We start from the raw sequence: 11,567 nt of genomic DNA, 5'->3' as shown, positions 1-11,567 counted from the left end.
TCCTCAAAACGGTGTTTCTAAACGGCTCCTGTCGTTTTGTGGAACTGAGGAATGGGTAAATCAATGAATACATAAATAAACCTACCAAGTTATTCAAGGTGGCCATGATAAAGCGGAAACCATAGAAATAAAAACAAATTGTCAAATAAACGAACGTTTTCATTTTCTTGCAAAACACTATGGACGGTATTCGTCAATACGTTACAGAGAACCTTTTAATGTGTCCCCTCTGAGCGATCAATTCTTTGATGAAGGTGGCGTGAAGGAAGTAAATTCAGCCCCAGCAGGTGCTATATGCCTGAATTACTCCCAGGTAAGCTTTAGGCAAAGGAAAAACCAGGGTAGCCCTTCGTAATGTTAAGCTAAAGGAAAGCATCTCGTAGCAGTCGACCCGATGTTGGTAACTTCTAAAAATAAAATAGTTGCCTCCATGCGAGCAATTATGATTATCCGTTTTAGGTAAATAGCCAGAGATGAGTATATTTTATTCGGTGAAAGGAAGAAATCAGTATTTGAACAATCCACATCTCAGACGGGAATAGGTTGGCACTTGTTTATTTTTTTTTAAACACGTGGAATTTAAATAAGCGCTGAATATCAACGCTGAAAGACTATGAAAGAGGGGTGTGATTTGGACTGGGACGGGCTCATTGCTTCTTAAGGCTGACCCACGGATAGTGTGGAGCGCAGTCCACGCAGCTTTTCATCTTCCGGTCTCCGATATGATCTCCAATCTTCACCTTGCGGTAGACGCATGTCTCAGGCCTGGTGCACTTGTCACTTGGCTTGACCTCCGTCAAGCAGCGAGACTCCTTGTAAGAGTTCACGGGTTTGGGGTTCTTCATGAACTCGATGACCTCCTTGAGGGTGACAATGAAGACGTCGTCCTTGGTCAGGAGCCAGTCGATGAACTTGAGAAATCCCTCCCTCCTCTCTCCTCCGTGGAGCCATCCTTCGTGCAGGAACATGGGGAACGGAGCCCTGTTGTTCTCGTAGAACTGCTTGAAGTTAGCCCTGGGTATTAAGAGATATGGGTAGGATACATTGGTTTTGGGAACTATGTGGCTTTCGTTACGTCATCGGTGTCCCATGTGCGGTGGGTTCCAAGGTTCCAAGGTTCCAAGAAGCTTCGGATCCCCTGACTTAGAGGACGGGAAAATCTGGGTAATCGTCTTTACGAATAAATTCACTGTAGTTAGGTGGGGCGAAACAAGGAAACCTAGATATAATTATTTGGGGGTAGTTAAGATACCTTTGTTAAGTTCGTGCATTTTGGATATTTACTTAAGTTTACGTAACAGGGTTGATATTGACTTATACGGCGAGAAAGTGTCCTAAAATGCACCTTGGGTGCGTCGGAACGCAAAAGGGGATTCGCAATTCAAAGGGCAACAACACAAGGAACGCCCAGGGAACACGCGATGCCGAAGCAGCCAAGCTCGCGCCGTCATTGGTTGGGTCGAGGGGAAACAAACGCACCTTTGCGCTTTTGGGGGGTAAAACAACACACGAGGCGGACATGAAGCAGACGAATTTGCGCGCCGTATAGAGGGAGGGGGAATGGATTGACTATATGGGCACGCTCGAGTCAGAACTACAGAGCGAGTATCCCGAATATTGTAAAATTAATTTCGAAATTAAACGACGAACTACGCAAAATAGGATGTAGTGTGTGGAACCCCTTTTCCGGGGAGTACGCATGTACCCTCGCGGACAATATAGGCTGCAAGAAAGAATCCGGCCTTTTCCTGCTTCTGCAAACTCTACAGCTTTCCGTTATCCCCAGACAATACACTTTAAAAGAAATCGTTCCTGAAATGTTCTTCGACGCCCCAAGAACTCTTTCAGTTCGTAAAGAACGGTTTCGCCTTAAGGGCTATAGCTCTCTACCGTATGCACTAGAAAGGCAACTGGGAGATGAAGAACTCTTTCTCACAACAAAAAGAGCTTCAAGGAACCCTTTAGAGGTTTTAACTAATAATCTTTCTTGGGTGTGCTTTAAAGAAGTGTTTATGGTGTAAAATAGGACAAACCGAATAACCCCTAAGAGTTACTTTACGAAGAAACTTTTGTTTAGAGTGTAGAGTTAAAAAAATGGAGCCTAAACTTCACCTCCCATAAAACTGTCTCGACCAAAGCTTTCTATTTTTGAAAACCGGCGTGCACGACAAAAAGGATGAAGGACTGTTGCGGCTCATACTGCCTTTGATAATGCACCATGGCACATGGTGACGGTGCGTGAACTTGAGGTTTGTGTAGAGGGTGATCATACCGATAATTGTCGTAGAATCCTCGTTATAACAGCGCTGAACATCATCAAACAGAAAATTAAATTCAACTTTCCAACCACAATCGATGTTCCAACGTCGCGAAACATCCCCCCCCCCCTCTTATCCCCCCCGCTCCGCCCCACCCCGCTCCGCCCCGTCCTGCCCCGTAATGCCCAACCCCGTCTCCTCAGAGCCACCTGGGTCACTTACATGAGGAACTCGTAGGTCTCGTCTGCGGTATCCGGCGGTGGTACGCAGCCACCGATGGTAGAGCACGGGAAGTACATTTTGAGATTTTCGATGTCGTTTTCCTGGAACCACATGTTCATCGGGATGGTCCACAGGCCGGGGTACTTGTTCTCGGGGCAGGGCGCGATGATGCAAGAAGTCTGGAGTCCGTAGTCGAGCGTGTATGGGAACATGGGCTTGCCGCCATCCTTGACGCGGTTGTGCGGAATGGACGAGTCGTAGAGGAATCCGTTCTCCTTCAGCATCTCGTAGCTATTGTCGCCACCGGTCTGCAGGAGCGGTGCCCGCATTCCGACGATATCCGAAGCTGGGATTGCGGCATGGTTTGCCAGCAGGTCCCGCTCGCCGACCATCTCAGCCTTCCAGCCATCGGTGTCAAGTCTCGACCAGTAGTCCGAAGTACCGTTGAGTCTGGAAGGCGGAACAGGAAAGGTGAATATTGGTATTATCCTAACTATGCTTTGTCTAACATAAATGAGTTCCGATGTTTGGAACCAAGAGAAGCAATAAACCTATTGCTTATTTAACCCATCATCAAGGAGAATAATGGAAATGTAGGTATACGAGCCGCAGGCGCTCGCCTTCCCCGTATTAAAGATTCGATGTAAATAACCAAAATATGGCGTTTACGAACACGAGTGCAAGATTATTTTTTTTAAGCTTTAAGTGGTGCCCCATGTGTGCAAGCACGTACAACGTGCGCGGGAGCGTAGCTGTGGCAAGGTTGCATCTGCACGGACTCGCCCGCACGAGCAGAGACATGGCGGCGGCCTGTCGCCCTGCAAAGCGTTCGTGGCCATTTTTTTTAATTTGCGTCGCGTTCGCTCTAACTGGTGTGTGGGACTCTGGCAACGCATTAAAGTATTTTAAAAAAGAAATCTGATGTATTTTTAACATAATAGGTTAAAGAAGCTTTGAATTTTCAGCACACATTCTATTGTTGATGACGTCATTCACCTGAACCAATAGAGAGTATACCTTTCGCTAAATTACCCAAGCATCAAATAGAATCTCGGGAACGTAGGTACTCACGCTGCACGCGCTCGTCTTCCCTATAGAAATCACTTGATGTAAATAACCAAAATAAGGCGTTCGTGGAAACCGTGTGCGAAGTGCCATTTGTTTTAGATTTTTCCTTTCGAAGAATTAGAACCGAAAATGCCAGCACACGCACCGTGTGTACCTACGTACCCGGCATTCTTTTTGATGCTTGGGTACTACGGGAAAAGTTTTATTGAACTGAGAAGAGCGTGCAACATCGATGAGCGATGTTCCCAACTCTTCGAATTAACATTCAGTTATGAGGTTGTGAACGCCCCACCGATTTATGGGTGTCTCAAGCAAAACCTTGTGTGAGAATCAGGGGCTTGAAAGGATCAGAGGGGTCATGTGCACCTATTCAGCCAGTTCTACCACCAGAATTTTATGTCGTCATTGTCCGACACTCTACAGCTATGGCGTCACTGAACGCCCGTGTTTGACACTGATAGGCGCGCCCTTTGAAGCAGCATTTTGTCTTATTCGCCCTCTTGCAGAGCCCTTTTAAAGGGTCCATGAAATTAATTTCTGTACTGGGAAAAATGATATTAGATTAGGACTTCACAAATCACATATCGCTTAGCGACCCAAAAGAAAGAGGGAAGGAAAACAAAAAACTGCTTTTCGGAGTGAACATTTGATAACATAGCGGACATTTAAGCCTCGTTTCCTTTGAAGGCACTCCGCCTTTTCACCGTGAAACATACGCAGTACCCGAAGCACGTCAGTCGAATCCAGCTCATGCATTGGACATGAGAACTGCGTGACTTTGATGTGCACTTGTCAGAAATCGTTCTGTCGACAAATGTGTGACTTTGCGTTTCTAGCCAAGGGGCCCTGACGGAATTTATCATCACATGAGAATGACAAGTTTCATGGTGTACTTAAAGAGCACGGTGGAAGCTTGGAGTAATCGCACCGGTGCCCAACCATATCAGACCGCGTGATTTGTCTATTCGCTTTGGGGATCAGTGGCCGAGTGGGCTAGCGCACGCCAACTCAGATCACCGAAGCGAAAGCTTACACTGCAGAACCTAGGGAACCTACAGGTTCAACCCCACCCCTGGCCGTTTCAATCTGAATGAGCATCGAACCGACAAACACTTTAAAAGGGGATTACATGCTAGTCCCCGTTAATACGATGGCCTCGGAGCGGACAGGTGAGGCGCAGTTTGAATGGCTGGATGACCAGCAACCATGTGTTTTTCAACATTGGATTGGGAGTGGTGGGAGGCGCCACCTACTGCCATGAAAGTCGCGGTTATCAGACATTCGCTGCCGGTGGCGACGGCGCGCCACAAGCCGTTTTTCTCGATGATATTGTTTGCTCAATTTGTGTCGGGGCTTGTTCTCTAAGCATATTTAGAGCAAGAATGTGTTTTTCTTTTCCGGCGTGACGAGAGGTCCAAACCGCGAGGGTGGTAATTGACGCAGTAGGCGTGGCGTCTGATGCTAATGAGCAGAGTAGGATGTATTCCTCTTAGTAAATATTTGGTACCGGCGTGGCGGTCGTGTATAACAACTGCGTGACGCCCGTTAAAGACCTCAGGCTTGCGTTTGTACCACACTGGCTAAGTTGCTCATTTAGACACCAGACGCCTGGTAAGGCAGGCTAACTTCCGCCTCTATAAACTTACACATATCAATCTTAATTCGTTTTTCAGTTGAGGATTAAGGCTAAAAAGAACCAAGTCAAAAAATCATTTTATGGCCCCCATGACCAGTTTAAAGAGATACTACAACGAAATTTCGGCGCTCATTTTTGGTCTATATGTGTCCAAAGGAGTGGTATCACATCGAACATACGAATATCTTGTTAAAAAGTCTGGAAATGGTATTTTAAAACGAATTAAACGATTAGCAAAGAGAACTTGGTGGATGTCGCTAACGCCTGGCTTGTAATGTCCGTCTAGGAACCTTGGCAGCTAGTGACGGTGAGTGTCTCCCCTCCGGCCACGACGAGAGAAGAGGGGAAGGAGGAACCCCCCTCTTCCCGAGAATGCCTTTTGTGTGTCGCAGAAGTCGCTATTGTCCCCCTACAAGATTATAGAAGATCAACCCCTCTCTCAAAATTCGTACAGAGGCAGCCGCTTCGGTGGCTGGAACGACTAGGTCAGTGGTTCTCATATGGGGGCCCGCGGAGCCTTTGGGGTCCGCGAAGGCATTTTAGGGGTCCGCGAAGCCCTGCCTCATCAGTCAAACACGGCAATAAAAGTTGTCTTTTTTCAGGTCCAGAAGGAATGTTTGAATTTTCAGGGGAGGTTTCTTGTTTATATGTCAATAAAAGAGGTCTACTTCACACTAGCCCTTAGTTATATCCGTTTATTAAATCATTATTATTTTTAACCTACACCTTTCCCTTCCTCTCACCACGAACGGGGTCCTGCAATATTTCCGCCGATCCACAAGGGGTCCGCGAAACATCGATAGTTGAGAACCACTAAACTAGGCCATCCTCTCGGCGTCAGCCTCTTAGTAGCTTTATTCGTCCCGAGACGACCTACGTCACGATTGCGTTGAATGTCACGTGGTCACCGCTGGGCCTTCTCCGAACGCTTGACAGAGTGGGCCATTTATGACGAAAAATACAGCCACGAGGCTCAAAATGCAAACGTGCGATAGTCATTTACGGATATTGTGGATCATATTCAACCTATCTTTGAACGCGACGGGAATATTTCGAATTTCGTTGAAGTATCCCTTTATGAAAAAATTAGGTGCTCCACTTACAGCACGCGTTCGTTGCTTTTAGCCAGGCTTGGCCTCTGATGCGATAAAATGTTACCGAAGGTGGAAGCTCGCGCTCGACGCGGAGCATATCTATACTGGGCTGTCACCGACCGTTAGCGCCGAGATGGCCAAGATATTTTGATGGCGCGCTGTAATAGTTGCCCTCCGTTCGTGACGTCACTAACCGGCCGGTTTCGCCTTGCCGTGGCGAAACGAGTTGCGATCCTGGCTACTTATCATCAGTTGCGAACTACAAGTTCCACGCTCTCTGCAAAAAGAACGATGGAAGCTTGGAGTTGTCGCGTTCTTCGACCAACACCGTCAACGTTTTGCCTTCCGGCTCCGTCTATGAAAGCAAAAAAATCCAACAAAATAGGATATGGCGTGCGTTTTACCAATCGGGAAAAGAGAGTGCATTAACGATGTTCGCTGGCTGCGCCTTATCACAGGGGTGATATCCATTCGGCGGGCAAGTGCTTACTTTTCGGCCGCGTAGACAATTTTGCCTTCCATGATACGTATGTTGACTTTGTATACTTGAGTCTGGTGGATCGACTTCTGGCCTTAAAAATGATCGAATTAAGAAGTACTTTCGTGGGCGTGATACAATTTTATAAGTATAGAAACCCCTCGCCTCAGTAATGCGATGAAGCGAAGGAAATGCAGTCGTGTGCACGTTATTGCGTTTTATTGGACGTGGTGCCAAAAACAAACCCACGTATACCCCATTACACGAGCGCACTAAGCCGCAGTTAAATCCCCTTTATCTACAGTTACGCGTTACCACAATTACCACACTTTACTTTCGGACAGCTATTTCAGAAGTAGTGAAGAGTGCGGGTGCACAGTTTGATGGGCGCTCAAGATGCCCAACAGCACATGCACCCATTGCTCTCACCGCTTAGACACATAACGTTGTCCAAACGTATAGTGTGATGACTTTGGCTTAGCGTAATTGCAGTTAATTGTGTTCATGTAACATGGGTATCAGATATTTTTTTTAGGTTATTCCGCGTCACTTCACAAGTGGTAATTCTCTACGACTGCCTAAATAGGTCATACACGGCTACATATAAGTGGGAGACGACAAAAGTGTACCCACTCCAGGAGGGCCACCAGCAGAAACATTGAGGCATTCTATATTGAATACCAACAACAACGACGCGTTTGGTCCCGCACGTTGCCTGCCAATAATTAAAAAAAACTTCTACGTACGTGATGGATCGAAGTCCGATTTCGCTGCCGCTGTTGTGGAGCTCGTGAACAGCGGTGTAGTCGAGGTACTCATGGTTCACGAAGAAGGTGGCTCCGATCTTGCATCCGCTCTTTTTGTTCTTCCTCTTCTGGGTGCCGTCTAGAAGTTCCCGGTAGAACGGCATGTTTCCCTCGTTGATGGCGCCGTCGAAAGAGAGCATGACCAACTGCGGCGTGTCCTGGACGCTCATCTTGTTGGGCGGGTCGGTGCTGGCACACACGCAGTTTCCGCTCGCCTTGCACTTCTCCGGGTCGCACTTGCCCTCCGGGGTGGGGTTCGCCAGCACGGCGACCAGAAGGAATGGCACTAGAAGTACTGCCCTCATGGTGCTGTCTCAAGGTACGAAGCCTAGAAAGCATAAAAGATGAGATTCAATAGACACCCGTCGAAGCCCCGTCAGGCCTCATTGGCAGTCGCCATTGCTTAGGCACGACGCTTCTAACTGGATCAGATTCCTCGGATCCAGATACGAGCTGAGTTCATTGCGAACGCTGACACGGTTGTCGCGTCTAATCAGGCACCGGTTTAATCAATGCTCACGGCCGAAATTATAAACGCTGCTCGTCTCGAGATCCCCTCAAAACTCCCATTAAAACGGTTTAGCGCTCCATAGTTTGAACTAGTCTTGAATCTCCGCTCGACTGAGGAAATATTAAACAATTTTCTCCAATATCTCAAGGCAGCTTCGGAGCTACCGCGAGATTTTTCCTCGAGACTGAGGTGGTTTTTGGGTGTTACGGCGAGTGACACATTATTCACCGAGTTTGAGAGTTTTGTCATCGGAACCGATAGTCTCCTGCACCACGGCGAAAGCGAGAAGATTCCTGTGTTACGGCGTCGTTTTAGAAACTTGCTGAACGTGATGTAGGTGTCTAACAACTGCGAATTTCTTGCGCTCAACTGCTTTACGAAAGTAAAGGGGGCCAGTCTACTACAGACCCTGTCGCTCGAGAAGTGAGAAAATAGGTGCGGTCTGCCGGTCTTTTCGATTCTCCCGCTTTTGAACGCGCTGTAGTTTTACGGCGCAGGGACTTTCAGGTGCACGGAAACCGGCGACTTTGTAAATGTGACGCAATTAACAGAGTACGAGATCACTGGGCAAGTGTCGTGCCTCATCGCCAGCACTGTCTAGAACCATGTGCCTCCTGCTTGTCAATTTCCAGCGGAGGACACGGATATTGTGATGAGAGACTTTTATGAAATCTACTCATGCAGCAAAGCTTATTGTTCGACACTGTATGAGCGAAACGTGCTGAAGACTTGAATTCGCTTTTCTGCGTGAGGCCTATCCAGACAGTAGCGTTTGACCATTTGACTACCTCCTGCAAGAGTGAGGGTTGCACCAGTGAAGCCTCAATAAACGTACTTTCAATCAAGGTTCTGAGGGCTTCCGTCTAGTAACGATTTCAAGACAGCATGACATCTTTAATTCGGGAATGGCAACGAATTAAATGAGTAGCTCTGTAGCTGACATAGGAAGCATGAATGCCCAGTGACTCGGGGTACTTTCCATTCGAAAAAAAAAACGAAACGTATTTGAACGTTATTTGTGCACGTCTTATCAATTTTTAAATGCGTATATTCATGAAGTAATGGAAACATTCTAAAGCAGAATAATGGGTTCATTTATGCATGTCAGCTATTCCACTGACATGCATAAGCTGTGGAGCCCATACTTACGAAGTAGCGAAATTATACTTCGAGCACGCGCTGGTATAAACATGTTAATTATGTAGGTTCCGCAGACACTGGCACATTCATTCTGCTCTTTTAGTGCCAGATGCTTGTGGTTTTACGCCAGTACAAATACATGAAATATATGAGCCGTTGTCAGCTGGGCACCAGAACTCGCTATATTTTTATGCTTCGGCTGCCCTTCAGAGGATGGCAAAGACGAGAACTGGGCTCAAAGGAACGTATACACAGTGCAGAGCACAATTATTCTAAGAGATCAGTACGCACAAAGGCTAAAAGCGTAATCAAATTCGGACATAAAAAAGACAAAGACTGGTCGCTGTTTTGTTGCCACTGTTCAATGACTGGAAAGCGCAAGTACGTCTTTCATCGATATAACAAATAAAATTTCACGCTGGCTACGTTGCGTAGCCAGCGTGAAAGTTTTATTTGTTATATTATAGCTTGAGATTCACCAATTCACTGGTTGTAAAGCAGATATTGGTAAAGACACTGAACACATATATTCATATTTTTATCAATATTATGTTATGGGCAAAAGTTGTCGATATAGTCACGTCTCCAGACATCCCCGGGAACGCTGGAGTGGAGTACAGAATCCCAAGGAATTCCGCCATGAAGGAATCGCCGAGTAGCGTGTTTGAGGCCAAATGCCTCATGAGTGGAGGTGTACCTTTTTTACTCCACTCCACTGAGGGGAGTTGAGGTACGGGCCCAGACAATGGCAGAATCGGATATCTTTCGCAGTCGCTACTAGATAGCACGCACTTCTAAAAGAGGGTCTATAATCTGTTGCCGTGCCATATCGATGATACAATAAACTAGAGAGCATTGTGCGTTCATACGAAGAGATTAGGAGGTATCGGTGGTCGCGTGTTGAGAGTAGCCTAGCTCGGAGCACGTGAAGTGAAAGGTCCACGTTTTGTATAACCCGGCGATTCTGTGTTCGAACCCCGCCCGTGCACTTTTTTAAGTGGATAAGCATCGTACCGGAGTGCGGTCATATATCACTGATGCTTGATGCACACATTAAAGGCCCGGAATAGCAGAGGTCAATGGCAAAATTTACCATCTAAACTGGGGACATTAGATTCCCAATAGGGTTGACTAACTACATGCTTTCTAAACATACACACGAGACAATAACCGGACTGGTAATGGCAGGCGGGTTGAACATGAATATATAAAATTGAAAGGATAAAACGCGGAGGACGAGCCCAATAACCATTGCCATTTTTTTTAATATTTGAATGCACATGTTAGTTACGGTGCCTTTAACTCGCTTTCCTACACTTAAGATGGCTCCCGAGTCCGGTAAACTCCGGAAGACATTCAACGTAGTTAGCGTGTAATACGAATAAAAAAATAACTTTTTTTTTTTTTAGTATGGTGATTAGAGCACTACTTTCTTCAAGGGGATTGGGGGGGGGGGGGGGGGAGGGCAGGGGCGGGTTGTGAGGCCCTCGTTGGAAGGTAGCAGATCATCGCTAATTGAACAAGATTTCTCAGCTATTTCACTAAGCGGCAAAATTCTGGCTTTCATGTTGTGAAATTGTACACAAAACATTTGCGTCAACTCCACACCCAAAATTCTGCGATTTTTTGTAGACTTCTTCTTTGAGGAACGAGTTTGATACGCTATCAGAAACATATTTATTGGCATTTGTTTTTAGGCGTACTCCCGCAGGGGGTTACAGCTGACTACTCGGTTAGACTCGTTTGAATGGTGCCCTTCCATCCAAATATTTACGCCGACCACCCAATTCGGACCCTTTTCTCAGTTGGCTTTGTAACTTGAGATGTGTAGAATATCTGGTGATAAGAAGAAAAGAAAAGCTTTCGGGTACTAACCGGGCGTGTGACGACGGCGATGCTGACTTCAGCAGCTGTTGGAACTCCTCGTAGAGGTGACTAGATTGTGAGGAACGCTCTTGGAGGGGCCTAGATTTATACGCTATTTCAAGTGGGCGGCGGCACGATGAACCCTGATTAAATGGCGAAGATTATTGCGTTCGTTACAAGGCAGTGTTCCAGCACGGCCAACGATGTCGGCAACTCGCGTTATCTATCGATACTCGAAGGTGAATACGCGTTATAATCGACCCAACACATTCCGGCGCGATAAGGTGTTCTGCAAACTCAGATACCAGAGAAGACACTAAGGTAATCATTTCTTAGCTCGTAATATTTGAAGTGTTAGAATCGCGAGAATGTAATTCTGCATATCTTCCGGGAAGCCAAGGTATTTGGCAGCGTATAGAGCTTACCGTCGCTTATCACGGGCTGTGAAATTATGAGAGGCATAGATAATCAGGCTGAGAAATCCACTG

General features: G+C 46.6%; 1 protein-coding gene across 1 annotated transcript; it reads right to left on the bottom strand.

Annotated features, from left to right (window-relative positions):
- Positions 1–539: 539 nt before the first annotated feature.
- LOC115331747 (chitin deacetylase 8) lies at positions 540–11,326 on the bottom strand. Its single transcript, XM_029993983.4, has 4 exons — positions 11,089–11,326; positions 7,503–7,890; positions 2,481–2,930; positions 540–1,014 (listed from the first exon to the last, which is right to left on the bottom strand). Exons 2-4 carry the CDS (start codon positions 7,865–7,867, stop codon positions 648–650), a joined length of 1,182 nt encoding a protein of 393 aa, XP_029849843.1. The 5' UTR covers positions 7,868–7,890; positions 11,089–11,326; the 3' UTR covers positions 540–647.
- Between the last annotated feature and the right edge of the window lie 241 nt (positions 11,327–11,567).

This window comes from Ixodes scapularis, unplaced genomic scaffold (genome assembly GCF_016920785.2).
Source record: "Ixodes scapularis isolate PalLabHiFi unplaced genomic scaffold, ASM1692078v2 PGA_scaffold8__174_contigs__length_109621045, whole genome shotgun sequence".
Taxonomy (NCBI): Eukaryota; Metazoa; Arthropoda; class Arachnida; order Ixodida; family Ixodidae; genus Ixodes; species Ixodes scapularis.
Note: the sequence above shows the minus strand (reverse complement) of the source record. Positions and strands in the feature narration are given on the sequence as shown.